Genomic DNA, 20,002 nt, shown 5'->3' with positions numbered 1-20,002 from the left:
TTTTCCCATACTTTAATCACCGGTACACAATCAACTAAAATGTTTACCTGTTTGCCGATTTGAAATGCAAACGTTAATGACATGAAAAATGATAAACAAACTCTCTTTATATTTCTCTTATATTCTCTCCTTTATTCTTCCCCCTAAATTGCGGATCTACCCAATTTCTTACGGGTTTCTAGTATTACTGTTCACCCCAAAAAAATCTGTGTACTACTCTTTCATTTTTACAGGATGACAGTTATTATAATGTTAGTTTCCACTAACGGAAATAGAGCAGTAACTACCAGTATTCAGTATCAGTTCATTCACACTTCCATATACCGTATCATATCCGATAAGGTAAAAATAGAACATCACATTTCAGTATTTGACCACCCAGTTTATTATTATTGCTATACCAAATAACAGCACAAAAAACAGGGAAAAGAAACAACCCAAAAGGCATTGAAGTTTGTGGGTCTCACTCATAATCAAGCTAGGACAAACAAAATAAAGGGCAGGGTCTCTAGCACTGGCTCTGTTTAATGAAAGAAACAATCTGTTTAACAAGGTCCACAGATTTTTCGGCAGAAGGGTTCATCAAATGGAACACGTGCTCTTCTCCTTCAGTTTCAACCATCTCAACCGTCCCACTCCACGCGCTTCCCTTAACCGTTTCGTAGTAACTCCTCCCTCTCTCTCTCAAGAAATCTTCCTCCGCAACCAAAACCAACACGCGCCTGCATCCCAAACCCGATAGGTTCGGATCCTTTTCCGGATGGATTTTCGGGTCGGTTAGTCCTCCGTAAGAAGGGTAAAGAAATTCTGTGAGTTCGTCTCTCTGGTCGTTACCGAAGTACGGGTGGATCAAAACGAGGCCGTCGAGGGTGAACCCTCCGAAACCCTCGACAGCACCGCGCATGGCCATGTTATGAGCAAGGTTGGCGCCGGCGCTGTCTCCGGCTAAGAACACGCGGGAGAAGTCCGCGTGGTCGTTGAGCCAGGGCTCAGGGCCGCCTCCGTGTGCGGCGGCATGTGTGGCGGTCCACTGTATGGCTTCCCATGTGTCGTCGTATGCGGTGGGGAGGGGGTGTTCCGGTGCGAGGCGGTAGTGGACGGAAACGACGACGGCGTTGGTCTCGGCGGTGAGCGTGTTGAGGTGGCGGTGGTAGGTGGTATTGAAGGGGGTGCAGATGCAGAAGGCACCGCCGTGGATGTAGATGAGGAGAGGGAGTTTTCCGGCGGGGTTTGGTGGGAGGTAGAGGCGGGCGGCAACGCCTGTTTGGGGGTTGATGGTGACGTCTTTGGATTGGACGTTGGTGAGTGGGTCGGTGCCGGGAGGGGTGGTGTCAGTGCCCATGAATCGCTCGACGGTTCCGTCTTTGTACTGGCGGAAGAGGCGGGGGAATTCACGGAGAACCTCCTTGTTGGAGTTTGGATCCATGGCGGATGGTGGTAGTAAGAGAGGTATTTGTTTATGTTAAGTGTGTGCTGGTGTTTGGGTTTTTGTTTGTGTGTGATGACTTACTTCTTGTATAAGAGAATGAAGGTTCATAGAATGAACGGTTGGTGAGGAAAATAAATTATCATAAAAGGAGCCGTTCTTTTAATTAATTACCTAATTAATGGGATTAATTGTTTTTTTTTTTTTGAATCAAAGGGAGCTCAACACAGCAGAGTGGAGCAGATAGCAAAGCTATAGTAAGAATAAAACAAGATAACATACAACTCCTAGATACTGTGACTCGGCCATCAACACCCAAAGGGCTCAACACCACTCCATTCTTCGTAGAACGTAAATGATCTGTTAATAATGTCCCATACTCTTGAACTCTTATTTCGGAAGAGCCTGTCATTCCTTTCTAGCCAAATTGTCCAGATAACAACAAAGAATCCAGTGAACCATCTCTTCCTATCTACCTTCCTTCCTGTAAAGCTCGTCCAACTCTCAAAATGTTCCTTCAAAGTACCCGGAAAGCTCCACCTTTGTTGAAAGGCCATTAGCCAAGCACACCACACCTGCCATGTAATCTCACAACTAAGAAACAGATGATACGCGGTTTCAACAGGCTTACCACAAAGAAGACACCTATTGTCCTGCTGGTCAATAACCCGTAATCTGCACAGTCGATCCTTTGTGTTGACCCTTCCGACTAACGCAAACTAAGAAAGGAGTTCAACCCTCGGGGGGACAAATCCTTTCCAAACAGCACTAGTGAAGCTATAGCTGGTAACCTCCTCCGGTAGGACTTCCTCCTGCATCACTCGCACAAAGGATTTTGTTGAGTAGTCACCTGTTTTATCAAATTTCCATACCACACTATCTTTCCTCCCATTTGTAAGCTTGAATGACTGTAAGATCTCATGAAGCTGGTGTACTAAGTCCAACTCCCACTAGACCAACTCTCTCCTCCACTGGAAACTCCAAATCCACACTAGCCCATCCCAAAAGCCACAGTCTGCTATCACAGATTCATGAAGAGTTGAGACCGAGAAAAGCCTAGGAAACATATCTTTCAATACTCCAGCCGGTAGCCATCTATCCTCCCAGAATCGGATTGTTCTGCCTTTCCCTAACTCCATCGACAACCCACTGATCATCTGATCTCTCAGCCCCGGCTTACTAACTTGTAGCTGGCATATATCCTTCCAAGGACCCCCTTGCGTGGGAGTAGGCTGTCCTCCCACCATTCTTGCAGGATGCATATTATTACAAGAGCACACCACTTTCTTCCATAAGGGACAGTCTTCTTTCGAGAACCTTCACCACCACTTAAACAGCAATGCAGTATTTCGAATCACCGCATCCCCAACTCCCAACCCACCTGCCTTCTTTGGAACCAAACTTAAGAATCAAAAGTAGCCAAAACTTTTTATTTTTAATTTTGTTTATGAGATGAGTAATATTTATTTAGGATTTTTTTTAGAATAAATAAAAAAAATATTTTTGGAGAAAAATTATTCTCAGATTATTTTTTGGAATTCAAATTTTTTTTGAAAAATAGATCCTCTTAATTGTTAAAAAATTGAGAGTATAAAGTATGATTTTTAACCATTCATTGTTTTTTTTTATATTTATTTTTGGTCTCACTTATAAAACTAATGGTAAAAAATTATACTTTACTCTCTCAATTATTAAAAAAAATGGGAGAATCCATTCCCATTTTTTTGTTGTGAGGTTCGTTGTATCTCTTGGCAAAAATTCAGTACCGTGCTTCTCTCAGAGAACTCAGCATATTGACCAAAGTTCATCGAATCCCTCAACAAACTTCATAAAAAATGTACGCAAATTTAAGATATTTGTACCTTCAATTTGAGAAAATATTTACTATAAACAAAATTTTTAATTCTAAAAAAATCTAGTTTAATTTTTGAAATGAAAAGTTCTATTTTTACATTAATTTTTTTAAGAATGCGTACTCTTAAACATTCATAGAAAAAATAGATGAAATTATATGTTTAAGTTATTATTTGTTCGATTATATGTAGCATATGCATGCAGTAAACAATGGTATAGTAAAAATAGTGTTCCGAACACGCATTTGAAGTTAGTCTAAACATTCAACAAACTTTGTAAATTTGACAAAGTTCATCGAGGAACAGGCGAATTTGCCTTCCATCCAAAACAAAGTGGGTAGTTAATGATTGTAGGAGAGTTTGAAAGAAAAAATAGAATGGTTAAAAAAAGAAAAGAAAATATTAGAAGAAATTAGAAGATGAGAGAAAAATTGAAAGAGGAAAGACCAAGAAAAAAAACTAAGAGTGACAAACTCATGAAGACGCTATATCAGAACCCTAACAAAGCGTTTGTGTACCCTAATGGCGCTATGTGTTTTACAATTTTTATAATATCACTTTATATATATATTTTTTTTAAAAAAAAATAATTAAAAGTCATAACTCATCATTCTAATTTTTTTAATTAAAATATTATTATTTTAAAAATTATTTATTAAATTGTCACCCTTTTAAACTATATTATTCAGTTACTATTTTTTTTGCCACGGTGGCAATTAATTTTTTGTCAGTTGAGAGATGTTGACTATCACTAGATTAGAATATTTTTTGTTATAAAAATACTATTTTTATATTAAAATTAATCAATATGTATTTTTATATAGATATATGTATAATTTAATTTATTTTTAATGTGTATTTTGTATTTTAATGTGTATTCTATACTAATAAATAATTTTAGTAATTAATTTTAATGTACACTTAGCATAATTATTTGTTATATATTACATTTTTTTAAATATATTACATAATCATATATTAGATTTCTTAATTAATATATACAATATAACATATTTAGTTAAATATTATTTTTATCTTTATTTAATTTATATTTTATTTTATATTCACTCCTCTTTAAATTAAATATTTTTTAATTATATAAAATTATTAAAATAAATATTAAATTTTATTAAACATCTATAAATTAAATTAGTAAATATTTTATGAGTAATAAAAGTATTTTTGTTTACTTTTTATATATATTTAATAAACTTTAATATTTATTTTAATAATTTTATAAAATTTAAAAATAATTCACTTAAAAAAGAGTGAATATAAAATAAAAATTAAATAAATATAAAAATAATATTTAAATAAATATTTTAGTTGATATATATTAATTAAAAAATATAATATATGATTTTGTAATAGATTTAAAAAAAGAAGATAATATATAATATGAAGCTCATGATGCTTCTTTCTCTCTTTTAAGTTTCTTGTTCAAATCTCATCTCAAGAATTTATTTAATAAGCACAAATTCACATATTAATGTCATCAGCATGTGACAAATTTCAAAAAAAAAAAAAAAAAACTTTATCATCAACGGATTGATAGACTCATAATATTTGTAACAAAAAAAATAGTTCCAAAAATATAATTAGCCTACACTTTTATAATAATCTAAAATAAGTACGAACTTATATTCTACTAATCATAAATTTTGATTCTAACCATAAAAAATCATATTTCTTTTAAAAACATCTTTTGTAAAAGACAAAATATAGTTGTTAGAATCGGACCGAATCGATCGATCAGACCGAAAAATTGGAGAATCAGTCCCAAAATCGATTTGAAGTAGACATCTGACCAAAAAAGAAAAAAACCGATGAGAACAGATCGATTTTGGCTAAAATCGATGAACCAAAGATTTTGAATAATTGGTCGTTCGGATTTTTTTTTAACACCCCCACCCAAAATGGCAGAAGTTTTTTTAAAAAAAAAGAAAGAAATCCTAATTGCTCGAGCCTGATCTTACCCCCCCCCCCGGTTCTCTCTCAAACAAACTCAACCTTAAGCCTCCATTCCAAAGGTCTTTTCTACTCTCAGTCTCTCACACTCACAAGAAAACCACCATCCACCGCCATCAAATGATTGCTGCCACAATCGCCGGCTCCTTTGTCTTGTAACACCGTCTCTCACCGTGTCTCCATTACTGGATCGTCTCCCTCCATCTGTGGCTCGCCTGGTCTGCGTTGTCGCCTGTGCGTCTCTCGTCGTTGCTGCTGCCTCTCCCTTGCTAGTATTTACTTTGCCTTGCTTGGACATTGGACAGCTTGATTTCTCTTTTCTCTGCCCACGTTCTGCATCAGGTTCAGCCGTTCAGGTATGTTTTTTTATTTTTTTAGTTATTTAGTAAATAATTATTGATGTTGATTATGGATCTATTTATTGTTTATTGTTGTTGATTATATCTTGTTTATGATTATACTGGTTAATTATAATTTATTGATTTTTGGCAATGTAATATATAAATTTAGTGGTGGATTGATGGGTTTTTTTTTGTTATTGCTGTTTATAGTTGTTTTTCTTGGATAGGGGATAGGTTGATTAGTGTTCGGTAGGTTGGTTACCGGACGATTCGGGTTTGGACTTCCGGGGAGTGGTAGGGGCTCGTCAGGTCGTGGACTGCCGGGCTGGTGTGTGCGAGGTCCCGAGTACTTCATGTAGGAAGGGGGGTGTCACCTGCAAAGACACTCCGACGCTTTTGTCAGTAAAAGTGCAGGCGAAAAGGGGTGATGTGATATATGACGTACCTTGGGAGAAGGGCAAATCCTTCCCCTTATATACTGTGTCAGGGGTGGGCCCTACAAGGACCGGCCCACTTTCTCTGGGACGTTCTCCCACAGCCGTGAATGAGCTGTTCGGGACGCGTGTCCGGGTCGGTTGCGGGGTGCATCACCCGTGACCATCCGGGTTGGGTGGCGCTCGGGTCGGGCCGACCCGTGGAGGGTTTGGGCCAGGCCGTAACAGTGCCCCCACGCGCCAATGGTAGCCGTGGGAGCTATCAGTGGCGTGTTACTTCGCGTTTCATTCATCATCGTTAGGTCGGCCGCTCATAGAAGGGACATGCCCCCTGCGCGCGTGTCTCTTGGTTGCTGGGGCAACCGTTTGTCGCTTCGTTCCTCGCGCTGAGCATTAAATGCTCATAATGGGTTGCAAAACCCCGTGTGTAAATACTATCTTGCCCCCAAATCTTTCGCGCTTCCTGAATGGAAGTTTTTAAATAGTTCACCTCCCACTTTTTCTTTCTTTTTACGCTTCTGTTTCTTCCATTTCCTTGCTATCTCCCTTTTCCTCGCTCAAAAATTCCAGAGTGTTGTTGCAGTTTTCTCGAACATCTTCCTCTCATCCTTCCAGCTTTCGCAACAAGTTCAGGTAATCCTCGGACTTCTCTTTTTTCTGCTCTGTTATTGTTTGCTTGTTGTTAGTATTTGCTTGTTCTTGCTGTCTTGCTTGGAATTTGTGGCTATATGACCTTTTGATGCTAGGTAGACGTGTTATGGGAGGGGTACCATTCCAGGGTAGATTTTTAGGTGGCTTTCGGGATAGGTGTAGCTTTGGCCATGCTTAATCTTAACTGTCGAATAGGATAAACGTAGTTTTTTGGGTTTTTCCGGGCTCCCGACCTCGTAGACTAATGGAGTGGTACCCCCACTGTAGGTATGCCTCGCGTCGTCTCCCGGACTTTCACATCCGCGGCGAACTATGATCCTACGCCTGGGTGACCTCAGACATAAAGGACTCGCTGAACCAGATGGATCTGGAGAAGTTGACGGAGTTCCGGCAAGCCGGATATCTGTGCGGGGGGACAGATGAAGAGACCAATTAGGAGACCTTCGTTCCTGCGCCCAACGAGCGTTTGTACGAGATTAATTTCCGTTCTCCCCGGGTCGCCGACTGGATTTGGTTTTACAAAGCCATGTTCACCCAGGTCAGCGTCCGGCTGCCGTTCTCCGATTTCCAGATGTCTCTCCTTAATCGGATATCTGTGTCGCCGTCGCAACTCCATCCGAACAGATGGGCTTCTATCCGCTGTTTCGAGATGGTTTGTGAATATCTTGAGCTGCCGGCGTCAGTGGATGTCTTCCTCTTCTTTTTCAACCTTACCAACCCCTCCAAACAAGGGAAGGCGAGGAAAGGGTTTTTGTCTTTCCGGTCTGCCCAAGGCCGGAGGATATTTGGCCTGTTCGAGGACTCCTATCATGGGTTCAAGGAAAAATTCTTCAAAGTTCGCCCTGCTAAAGGTCGCCATCCCTTTTGGTTATCGTTAGAGGGAGAACGCCTCATCCCGACTTATTGGAGTTTCGGGGCGGGGTCTAACTCTTTCATAAAGGTGACCTACAAGGGAATGTCCTCTGTAAATAAAAGGATTGCCGATGTGTTGTATGCTATTTTCGGGAAGAACCCCGTGAACCCCCACCTCCTCATAGGTGAACGGGAGTCCGCCAGGAATTATATTTGTGAGCTGTTCTGCCTTGTGTTTTTGCATTGCTTGTTTTTTATATTTGTTTTTCCCGACTTCACGACTAACGTGTTTGGTTTCCTGTTGTAGTGGAGATGTCTGCTTCGGTAACTGGGCTTGAAAATTTGGTCAAGACCTTCTTGGAGGATAGCGATGATGAGAAGGCTGACGAGAAGGATGCCGGGGAACCGGGGGGCCCTTCCGGGGAGAAGGAGGATCAGGCCGTGCCCTCTCCCCGAGACACCGGGATGTCTGAAAAGGATCCAGCCAAGGTGCAGGCTTCCCCCATTCCCGAAGAGGCGGCCGTTGGCGGGCACTCGTCTCCTATCCATCAAGAATATGATGATGTGGAACATTCATACCCCCAAGAAGCGGAAGGCATCTGCCAGCTCGAAAAGGACTCTCACCATCATGGAAAGAAATTTTGATGCTACGAATTTCATTGACTCCCAGCTGATCCCTGGGACGGAGGAGCATTTTCATGGGACCGACCTGGCTGGGCAGGCGAGATGGATGTACTGGACTCTGCTCCGGGGGGCTGTGATAGCTCAAAAGGCTGAGTTCGAGTTGTCGGGAATGCAGGCTCTCCGAAGGAAACTCGAATCTTCAGGCAAGGCGAACAACGACTTTAAGGTGCAAGTCGAGCTGCTCTAGAGTCAGTTGTCCGAGATGGGAGAGAAGCTCAAGGCTTCTGAGGAGAAAGCGACATCTGCCGGGGAGAAATTGAAGGCTTCCGACGAGACGGTGGCCCGTTAGCTGAACGGGAGATGACCCTAGAGAGCCAGCTGAACGCTACTCAGGGTCGGGTGGCGGTCTTGGAGAAGGAGCGTGACCAGGCCGTCTCGTCGGCTAAAGCCGCTAAAGCCGAGGTCGAAGAGCTCAAGAAAAAGCACAAAGCGACCAAGGAGCAAGGGAAGAACGCGATCTTCATGACCGAGGATGCTCTGAAGGCCCAGGTGAAGATTGTGGCTCCTGACTTCGACACGTCGGCTATTGGGGTTTTCAAGACGATCCAAGACGGCAAGATTGTTGACATGCCTCGGAAGTGATTTCTTGTAACTTTGATTTGGTGTGGATTTGTTGAACATTTCGTCGTGACTTTATAACTTTTATGCTTAACTGGTCGCTTGGTCGACTTATTATTATTATCGTTTATCTTGCTTGGTGTTTTATTTTCGTTACCGTCTTTTCGGGGCGGACTTATTGCTTGTGTCCGTTTTGCCGTTTGCGTTGGTAACCCGATTGGGGTCGTCGTGGTTTTATTTTTGAAACCGCTGTGGTCTTATTATTGCCGCCAGTTTTCCTTCTCCTGGGGTCGGTAAACCGACGTCGTTGCGTCGCAGGACGAGGTCTCTTTCCTCAAAGTCCCTCCTGAGGACTTTAGTGTTGTAGCGCAGGGCTATTCTTTGCTTTAGTGCTGTTTCTGACAAGTGGGCCATCTCTCTGGTTTCTTCCACCAGGTCCTTTTCCACCGCTTCGTGTACTCCTGCGAGGAGTAACCGTGGACTCGGTTCGCCAATTTCCATGGGTATCACTGCATCGACCCCGTACGTTAGGCGAAAGGGGGTTTCCCCGGTGGAGCTTTACTCGGTTGTCCGGTAGGACCAGAGGACCGAAGCGAGCTCGTCGGCCCATGCGCCTTTCTTGTTGTCTAAGTGCTTCTTGAGGCCTAGTAGGATGACTTTATTTGCGGACTCCACTTGTCCGTTCGTCTGGGGATGTTCTACTGAGGAAAACCTTTGTTTTATCCCCAGACCGGTGAGGAATTCCGTGAACTTCTTGTCAGTGAACTGCGTCCCATTATCCGAAATGACGATCTCCGGGATACCGAAACGGGTTATCACCTATCTCCACATGAACTTCCTACAATTGGATGAGGATATGTTGGCTAGTGGTTCAGCCTCTATCCATTTGGTGTAGTAGTCGATGGCGACTATGAGATATTTGACTTGCCCTGGACCAACCGGGAAAGGCCCTAAGAGGTCGACTCCCCATTGAGCGTAGGGTCGTGTAGACGTCAGTAGGCTCAGCTCGGAAGCCGGCGCTTTGTGGAAGTTAGCGTTTTCATGGCACTTTACGCATTTTCTGACAAATTCTTTGGAGTCTCTCATCATTGATGGCCAGTAATATCCAGCTCGGATGAGCTTCCTTGCTAGGGCTTTGCCCCCAATGTGGTGGCCGCAGCATCCCTCGTGGACTTCTCTTAGTACATAGTCCGTCTGGTCGGGGTGTAAGCACTTCAATAGGGGTTGGCTGAGGCCCTTTCTGAACAGTTGTCCTTGTATCATTGCATATTTGGCCGCCTCCCTTCTCAATGTTTTGGTCGCTTTCTCATCATCAGGTAGCTTGCCATATTCCAGGAAGTTTGTGATGGGGTCCAGCCAGGAGGGCTTGACTCCGTCAAATGGAGGGCAACCGTTGGTTCCTTCACCATGCCCTGGATGAGAGACCGGTTGCCTGCTCCCGGCTTCGTGCTTGCTAATTTAGACAGGAGGTCTGCCTGTGTGTTCCTTTCTCTTGGAACGTGTTGGACCGTGACCTCTTGGAACTACCTGGTCAATTCTCTAACCTTTTCTAAATACTTTTGCAGGAGGGGGTCCCTGGCTTGATAGCTTCCGTTTACTTGCGAGGTGACGACCTGTGAATCGCTGCACACTTCCAGCCTTGTTACCCCGACTTCTCGGGCTAAGGTTAGTCCACCTAAGAGGGCTTCGTATTCCGCTTGATTGTTCGACACCGGAAATTCGAACTTGGTCGACTGCTCGTAAATGACTCCCACCGGGCTCTCTAAGATGACCCCGGCTCCCCCGGATGTCTGGTTGGAGGCCCCGTCTATGTGGAGCCTCCACCGTGTGCCCGTTTCCTCGTGGGGATCACCCGTTACCTCTACCAAGAAATCCGCCATTGCCTGTGCCTTGATTGCATGTCGGGGCTCATACTGCATGTCATATTGGGAAAGCTCGATGGCCCAGGTCATCATCCTTCCTGCCAAATCGGGTTTTTGGAGTACTTGGCGAATTGCTTGGTCCGTTCTCACGATTACGCGATGGCCTTGGAAGTACTGCCTCAACCTTCGGGAGGAGGTTAGGAGTGCCAGAGCCAGCTTTTCCAGTTTGCTGTACCTCAACTCTGCTCCTTGTAGAGCTCTGCTTACGAAGTAAATCAGTTGTTGAGCTTTCCCTTCTTCTCGTACGAGCACTGCTGCAAGGGCTTCCTCTGTTACTGCCAGGTAGAGATAGAGTGGCTCTCCGGCCTTGGGCTTCCCGAGCACGGGAGGTGCTGCTAGGATCTCCTTGAAGTGGTTGAATGCTTCCTCACACACGGGGTCCATTCGAATGCTTCCTCACACGCCTTTTTCATCAGATTGAAGAAGGGCAGAGCTTTTGCTGCCGATGCGCCGAGGAAACGGGATAATGCAATCAGCCTTCCTGCCAATCGTTGGACGTCTTTGATACAACCCGGGCTCTTCATCTGGAGAATGGCTTGGCACTTCTCAGGGTTGGCTTCTACTCCTCTTTGGGTGATCATGAACCCTAAGAACTTCCCCGCCTCCATGGCAAAGACGCATTTGAGCGGGTTGAGCCTCATGCCGTGTTGCCGGAGGGACGCGAACACGCCCCCCAGGTCGTTTAGGAGATCGTCGGGCCGGGTGGTTTTCGCGAGGATGTCGTCCACGTAGACTTCTACTGTCTTGCCTATGAGCTCGCTGAATATCTTGTTCATCAGTCTCTGGTACGTGGCGCCAGCGTTTTCAGACCAAATGGCATTACCTTGTAGTAGTAGATCCCTCCCGGTGTTATGAACACTGTCTTGTCCTCGTCGGGTTGGTGCATCGGTATCTGATTGTACCCGGAGTAGGCGTCCATGAAGCTCAGATATCAGTACCCCGCTGCCGCGTCGACGAGCGCGTCAATGTTAGGGAAGGAATAGCAGTCCTTGGGACATGCCTTGTTGAGGTCAGAATAGTCTACACACATTCTCCACCTCCCATTGTGTTTTTTCACCAAGACCACGTTTGATAGCCAAGTCGAGTAGTCCAGTTCTCGGATGAACCCTGCTTCAAGGAGGCTGGCCGTCTGCCTGGCCACCTCCTCTGCCCTTTCCTGCAACATCTTCCTCCTCCTCTGGGCCACTGGCTTAGCCTCCGGCTTGACGGCCAGATAGTGTGACATGAGCTGGGGATCTATCCCTGGCATGTCGGCTGGCGTCCAAGCAAATAGGTCGGCATTCGCTCTGATCATTTCCATTCCTTTAGTTCATGGGGGAGATTTCTGTTTATGAATGTGAACTTCTCCTCCCCGTCACCGACCCTAAATTTTTCCAAGTCCCCCTCTGGCTCGGGCCTAGGCTTGTCGTCTATTCTGGCATCCAGGTCAGCAAGGAAGGCCCCTGAAGCTTCTTTGGACTTTTTCCTGAGAGAGAGGCTGGCGTGGTCGCAAGCGACTGCCGTTTCCAAGTCCCCTCTGATGGATCCTACGGATCCGTCATCCGTAATGAACTTCATTACGAGCAGCTTCGTACTAATCGCTGCCCCAAGGTCGTTGATGGTTTTTCTCCCTAGGATGACGTTGTAGGCTGTAGAGTCTCGCAAGACTACGAAAACGGCCATTACTGTCCTTCGCTTCTGTCCTTGTCCCATGGAGGTCGGGAGGGAGATGATCCCATCCGGCTTGATGAAGTGGTCACCCAACCCTACCACACCGTGCTGGTGGGTCGCTAGGTCGGCGTCACGCAGTCCCAAGGCATCAAAAACGTTGCGAAACATAATGTTCGAGTCCGCCCATGTATCCACTAGGATCCTTTTGACGAGGCCGGTTCCGACTCTGACCGTGATGACCATGGGGGGACTTTCCGGTACCTCGTCGAACCATTGGTCTTCGGGGCCGAAGGAGATGGATGGGAGTCCCCGGGAACTTCTCGTGGGTGAGGAGGAGACAGCCAGGACTTTGGCATCTTTCTTCTGTGCCGATCTCGACCTCGGGGCGGAATTCCTCGCTGTTGCCACGTTCACCACCGTGAGACCGTGGTCGTCCGCCTCTGGTTCTTGGCATCGTCTTGTCGCCTGGGGCCTGTCCTCGCCCTCGTGATCGTGATTCCGTCTCCTCGGCTCCCTTATGAGGTGGGAGAATTCGGCAAGCTTTCCGTCCCTAATTGCTTGATCCAGGGCATCCTTTAGGTCGAAATAGTCTTGGGTCTTGTGCCTGTATCCCTTGTGATATTCGCAGTAAAGGCTTTTGTTTCCCCCAGTTCTGTCCTTCAGAGGTCGGGGTCTCGACAGTATCCCCTTCTCGGCTATCTGTTGATAAACTTCCGTGATTGGTACCGTGTAGTTGGTGAATTTCCCTACACGAGGAAATGGCTTTGGCGCCTTACTCGGACCGCCGTCCCTGGCGTGTTCCTTTTGTCTTTCTCCACCCTCGTAGTGGCGGGTTTGGTTGTAGGGGGGTTGCCGTTTGTTGGCAGCTACGACCCGGCTGACTTCTTCGTCATTAATATACTCCTTAGCGACGCATTGGATCTCCTGCATTGTCCATACTGGCTTTGTGGTGAGGTGCTTCCTGAAGTCCTCGTTCAAGAGCCCGTTAGTCAAGCATAAGCTCGCCACCGAGTCCGTCAGCCCGTCGATTTCCAAGCATTCGTCGTTGAAGCGATCTAGGTATTTCCTGGTCGGCTCCCCGGCTCTTTGGGTCACCCCCAGCAAATTGATCGGGTGCTTGGCTTTGGCAATTCTGGTCGTGAACTGAGCCAGGAAGGCATGGCTGATGTCGGAGAAGCGGGTTACCGAGCCCTGCGGGAGGTTATTGAACCACCGTATTGCAGGTCCCGCGAGGGTGACCAGGAAAGCGCGGCACCTTACCTCGTCTCCCACTCCCTCTAGGTTCATCCTGGCCTCGAAGGCCGTGAGGTGTTCCAGTGGGTCTTGCGTTCCATCGTACCTCATGTCCGTTGGCTTGTCAAAGTGTTTTGACAGCCGGACCTCGAGTATGGAACAGTGGAATGGGGTCGCTCCCATTATCACGGGTCCCCGTGTTCCCGTCGTTCTTCCCTCGTCGTCCTCCCGACGAGTGTCCTTGTCCCCGCGATTCGCGGTACGCCGCCTCTCACGTTTGGCGTAAATGACGGGGTCATGACGTCTTCTCGCGCGCCCTCGCTCCCCGGTGCTTTCGGACTCAGCTTGGGGGGTAGGCGTGCATTTGGAGCGACTCCTGGAGCGAGAACGGGAGTGATCTGCTCTGGGGTGTGTTGGTCGCGTTCCCTATCTGCTAACCAGCATTCCAGGTCTTGCATCCTATGGCGTAGCTCTTGCATTATTCTGGCGTGGTTGCCGCCAGTCCCCCCAAAGGGGCGTCCCTCATGTGACTGTGTTGCGTTCCTCGGAGGCGACCTGGGATGTTGTCGGGTTTCCGTCGCAGCGGCGTCGCCACCGGGCACGGCCTCGCAGCCTGTCCCTGTTTGGACTAGCACGAAGTCCATGGACAGATCCCCACAGACGGCGCCAATGTTCGGTAGGTCGATTACCGGACGATTCGCATTTGGACTTCTGGGGAGTGGTAGGGGCTCGTTGACAAATGAATTTTTGCCGGTATAGAAATTATCAAATGATCAATCGTAGTATAGTCTAAACCGACGCAAAATCCTTCATCAAACAAATCTACAATCTATATCTGAGAGTACTAGTCTCCCGAGTCGTTCTCCCTTGGAATTGCCAAAGTGTGCATCTTATTGATTTAGTAAGCCTTGTTGAAATTCTTTGAAGGTTTTAGCAAAGTAATGAGAAACAAACAATCAATTATCAAAAGACTTGGCTTAGGGTTGGCATTAGAAATTCTATCCTTATAGTCCATTCAATGTTGACAACAATTAGGGCTTGCTTCATTTAGTTATCCCTTAGGTATAGAGGGAGGTCAAATGAAAGCAATCAACTTGAGTCACAAGTCCTAGCTTCACCTTATGGGAATCTAGCTTTAGTGCACTCCAAGCCAACTAGCAATCCCTAATTCCAAATCAACTATTGATACAACTATTCAACTTCTTCCAAGGACCAAACCCTATGCCAAGTGTGAAAATTCTACTCCATAGCTAGTGTTGTCATTTTATCAAACATGTGATGAGCAAGAAGGAAAGTCATAGTAAAATGAGATGAAAAGTCGAATTGAAAGTATTGCAACACAAAGATCTAACAACAAGTCTCAAGGAGTAGCAATGAAAATCGAATTCTCAAAATAGAGACGAAATCCAAAATTACAAAGTTGAATTCTAGATCTATGAGAATTGATCAATTGCATCTACTACTTGAAATTGGAGAAGAAAATCTATGACATGAACAAACTGGAGTGAGAATTATAATGGATCTCACCAAAAAGTCATTGAAAATTCAGAAATTAGATGAGGATGAACCCTAGTGAAAAGCTTGGAATCTCCCTCTTCTTCTCCCCAAAGTGTAACTAACTCTCCTCTCCTAAAAAAAAAAAATATCTAGATCTCAAAAATGAACTAACTAAGTGTCCTTAACCCTTGCTCCTTTGGTCTTCTTAAGCTTTTCCCGCCAAGGTGTTTCTCCAAAAGTGGGATCCTTAACTGCCTCCACGCCTAAGTCACGTGACTTCTTAAAAAATCATATTCGTAAATCGGCGCGCACGCGCAAGGTACGCGCACGCGCCGTCGAGACGTCTTGTAATGTGCGCGGAGGCGTGATGTACGCGTGCGCACCCATGAAGATCCTGGCTTAGCCGCTTCTTAAGCCGGCTCTTGGCTTTGGCTTCACGTTGCCCTATCCGCGCGGGCGCGCCAAGTGCGCGCACGCGCCCATGCGGAAATTTCCAAAGCTTAATCCTCATGCTTCCTTCCTTTGTACCCGTCTTCCTTCTCTCTTTCGGTCCATTCCTACTCTATATCCTGAAACCACTTAACACACAAGTCACGACATCGAATGGCATCAAGAGAAGATTAGAAATGTATCTATTTTAGTGCGAAATAAGCATGTTTTCATTCATGAGGCGAAACTAGGAAAGGAATGCAAAATCTTGTATTTTCATATAGAAAGTGTGTGGAATCATTGATAAAACCCCTGAAATCAGCACAAGATAAACCCTCAAATTGGGGTTTGTCAACCTCCCCACACTTAGATTCTAGCATGTCCTCATGCTTAGAGAAATGCAAAGAAACACAGAAGACCGAGAGATTGCAAAAGTATAAGACTCATGAAGTGCAACCTACTTATATGCATGCAACTATGACTAGTGCCACTATCCACTTGGTTGGGAGCAAATTAGCCTTCTTAGGACATATGCAAGCACATGGGATACGATGGTGGTCAAAGCATAGGACTTGCCACTTTCTAAGCATCAAATGCAATATGTGCAACCTTGCATGAGGAATGCTCGCGAGAGCCGGGAATCAAAGGATTGAGCATCGAACCCTCGTTGGAAGTGTTTGCACTCTAATCACTCGGTGTTTGGGGTTTATTCTCTCAATTCTCCCCTAATCATGCTTTCCAAGATTTGTTTTTCATCTGACAATCAACAATTATTCAATGCATGCATACAGTTATCATGAGGGCTTTTCCTAGGTCGTAATGGGGTTAGGGTCAAGGTAGGGTCATATATGGCTAGTGGACTTAGGATTTGAATCTTTGATTAACTTAAACTTTTCCCACCTAACCTATATAATGACCTATACAATTAAGTGCTAACCTAACTACCCGTTCCTCACTTTTCCACATACTTATGCATTTTCTTTTCGTTTCACTATACTTATGCATTGATTCCTCTTGAGCTTCACTTTGGGGCATTTTGTCCCCTTTTTATTATTTTTCCTCTTTCTTTTTTTTCTTTCTTTTTTTTTATTTTTTTCTTTTCTTTTCCATATTGTTTTTTTCTTTTTTTTTTTCTTTTGTTCTTTTGTTTTTCTCATTTTTTTCTATATACAAGAGCGTCAATGCATAAGGTTTTACATTTGATCAATACATGAGTATGTACCCAATTCCCAATATTTTCAATAGTAATACAAAATACCCTTTTATTCACCCAATGTCCCAAGGTTCCCACACTTGAATGATACTCACACACACTAGCCTAAGCTAATCAAAGATCCAAATAAGGACTTTTATTGTTTTCCGCTTTAAGGCTTGTAATGTGCTAAATTAAGAACAAAGTGGGTTAATCGTAGGCTCAAATTTGGCTAACAAAGGAAGATAGAAGGTAGGGCCATTTGGGTGAGTGAGCTAATGAAATGATGGCCTCAATCATATAAATGCATGAATACACCAAATAATGGACATAAAGAATCAAACAAATCAAAGATCACAATCATAGAAAGAGAATAATGCACACAAGAAGGAAAAATAAGTGGTCACTTATGATTGCTCTTGGGGCGCCAAAGCGACAAATGATATTGTTCCTCACAAAAGAATACACAACATTAGCGTCATCCGTTCGGGTGGGGATTGCCTCCACCCATTTTGACACATAATCGACGGCTAACAAGATGTATAGAAATCCATTGGAATTTGGAAATGGTCCCATGAAGTCGATTCCCCATACGTCAAAGATTTCGCAAAAAAGCATATTTTGTTGGGGAATTTCGTCCTTCTTGGAAATATCTCCAAACCTAATACATTGGGGACAAGATTTGCAATAGAGAGAAGCATCTTTGAGAAGAGTTGGCCACCAAAATCCGCAATCAAGGATTTTTCTTGCCGTTCTTTGGGGCCCGTAGTGACCACCTCCTTCGGAAGCATGGCAAGCGTCTAAGATTGCTTGGAATTCGGTTTGAGGTATGCACCGTCGCATTATTTGGTCCGCTCCACACCTCCACAAATAGGGATCATCCCAAATATAGTATTTGGATTCGCTTTTCAGCTTATCCTTTTTGTTTTTGTCGAGATTGGGAGGGAAAGTGCGTGAAACCAAATAGTTTGCTATTGGGGCATACCAAGGAACCACTTCCGAGATTGCATGCAAAGCATCTAAAGGAAAGGAATCATTGATAGGAGTGGTGTCGCCTTTTGTGTGTTCAAGGCGGCTTAAATGGTCCGCCACTAGGTTTTGGGAACCGCTCCTATCTTTGATTTCCAAGTCAAATTCTTGTAATAAGAGCACCCAACAAATTAATCTCGGTTTTGATTCCTTTTTTGCCAACAAGTACTTTAGTGCCGCGTGATCCGAGTACACTACTACCTTGGAACCAAGAAGATAGGCTCGGAACTTGTCCAAAGCGAAAACAATAGCTAGGAGTTCCTTTTCGTTAGTAGTGTAGTTGGATTGGGCTCCGTCTAATGTTTTGGAAGCATAAGCTATGACATAGGGAATCTTACCCTCGCGTTGTGCTAACGCGGCTCCTATCGCATAATTCGAAGCATCACACATGATTTCAAAGGGTTGAATCCAATTCGGTCCTCGTACGATAGGAGCTTGTGTCAATGCTACCTTGAGTTTGTCATATGCTTCCATACATTCCTTGCTCATCTCAAATTCGGTGTCTTTTTGTAGTAATCGAGAGAGAGGTAAGGCTACCTTGCTAAAGTCCTTGATGAATCTCCGGTAGAATCCTGCATGTCCAAGGAAAGAACGGACTTCCCTCTCGGAGGAGGGGTAAGGTAAACTGGATATGACATTTATCTTTGCCGGATCTACGGAGATGCCTTCCTTTGATACTATGTGTCCCAAAACAATGCCTTGTTTGACCATGAAATGACATTTTTCAAAATTTAAGACAAGGTTTGTTTTGGTGCATCTTTCTAAGACTTTTTCAAGGTTACCTAAGCAATGCTCAAATGACTCACCATACACACTAAAATCATCCATGAAAACTTCCATCGATTGCTCTAGAAAGTCCGCAAATAGGCTCATCATGCATCTTTGAAACGTTGCCGGTGCATTACATAGGCCAAATGGCATACGCTTGTAAGCATACGTTCCAAAGGGGCAAGTAAATGTGGTTTTTTCTTGGTCTTCTAGAGCAATATGAATTTGGAAGTATCCGGAGTAGCCATCAAGAAAACAATAGTATGATTTACCGGCTAACCGATCAAGCATTTGATCGATAAACGGTAGTGGAAAGTGATCTTTTCTTGTGGTCGCATTCAATCTTCGGTAGTCTATGCATACTCTCCAAGAATTCTGCACTCTTGTTGCTATAAGTTCACCACTTTCGTTTTTGATTGTTGTCACTCCGGACTTCTTTGGTACTACTTGGACCGGGCTTACCCATTCGCTATCCGAGATAGGATAGATGATGTCCGCTTCAAGTAGCTTAGTGACTTCTTTCTTTACCACCTCAAGAATGGTTGGGTTAAGTCTCCTTTGAGGTTGTCGGACCGGTCTTGCTCCTTCTTCAAGAAATATGCGGTGCTCGCATACTTGGGGGCTTATTCCCACTAGATCCGCCAAACTCCACCCAATTGCCCTTTTGTTTTTCCTCAACACATTCAGCAATTTTTCTTCTTGTTGAGGAGTTAACTCTTGTGCAATTATCACGGGTAGCTTTTGGGCTTCATCAAGGTATGAATACCTTAAGTGAGGTGGTAGTGGCTTTAATTCCATCCTCTTGTCATTCCTTGAAGTTTGAGTTTCCGGATGGTTTGTATGATGTGTGGTATTTAGTTCGCTTGACTTTTCATTTGCTTCGTCGACCATGCACTTCTCATCTAGTCTTGCAAGATGCACTTCGGCTACTATGTTATCGATTGGGTCACACCGAAATAGAGAGTGGTTCTCCGGTGGATGCTTCATTGCTTCCTCTAGGCTAAAGCTTACAATTCTCCCATCTATTTCAAATGAGTAGTTCCCCGAGTAAGCATCAAGCTTAAATCTAGAAGTTCTCAAGAATGGCCTTCCAAGTAGGATAGATGATGCTCTCTCGGTTTCGCTTGACGGCATTTCAAGGACATAGAAGTCAATCGGAAACACCAACCCCTTTATATTCACCAATACATCTTCCGTAACACCTGCTACGGTTATTATGCTTTTATCCGCTAGGACAAATCTTGCCGTCGACCTTTTTAGTGGTGGCAACTTCAATACCCGGTAAACGGAGAGCGGCATGATGCTAACACATGCTCCGAGGTCACACATACAATCTCTAAATTGAACTCCATTGACGGTGCAAGTGACCATACAAGGGCCCGGGTCATCACACTTCTCCGGCAATGTTCCCATTAAAGCGGAAATAGAACTCCCCAATGGGATGGTTTCCAATTCAAGAATTCTATCCTTGTTTATGCATAAATCTTTGAGGAATTTGGCATATCTAGGAACTTG

At 44.5% G+C, this 20,002-nt stretch overlaps 2 protein-coding genes across 2 annotated transcripts; both read right to left on the bottom strand.

The window, feature by feature from the left end:
- Positions 1–361: 361 nt before the first annotated feature.
- LOC112783148 (2-hydroxyisoflavanone dehydratase) lies at positions 362–3,674 on the bottom strand. The gene has a single exon (XM_025825941.3). It carries the CDS (start codon positions 1,424–1,426, stop codon positions 509–511), a length of 918 nt encoding a protein of 305 aa, XP_025681726.1. The 5' UTR covers positions 1,427–3,674; the 3' UTR covers positions 362–508.
- Positions 3,675–11,979: 8,305 nt separating this feature from the next.
- Positions 11,980–13,755, bottom strand: LOC112785946 (uncharacterized). Its single transcript, XM_025829368.1, has 2 exons — positions 12,444–13,755; positions 11,980–12,317 (listed from the first exon to the last, which is right to left on the bottom strand). Exons 1-2 carry the CDS (start codon positions 13,753–13,755, stop codon positions 11,980–11,982), a joined length of 1,650 nt encoding a protein of 549 aa, XP_025685153.1.
- Positions 13,756–20,002: the final 6,247 nt, after the last annotated feature.

Source organism: Arachis hypogaea, chromosome 20 (assembly GCF_003086295.3).
Source record: "Arachis hypogaea cultivar Tifrunner chromosome 20, arahy.Tifrunner.gnm2.J5K5, whole genome shotgun sequence".
NCBI lineage: Eukaryota > Viridiplantae > Streptophyta > Magnoliopsida > Fabales > Fabaceae > Arachis > Arachis hypogaea.
Note: the sequence above shows the minus strand (reverse complement) of the source record. Positions and strands in the feature narration are given on the sequence as shown.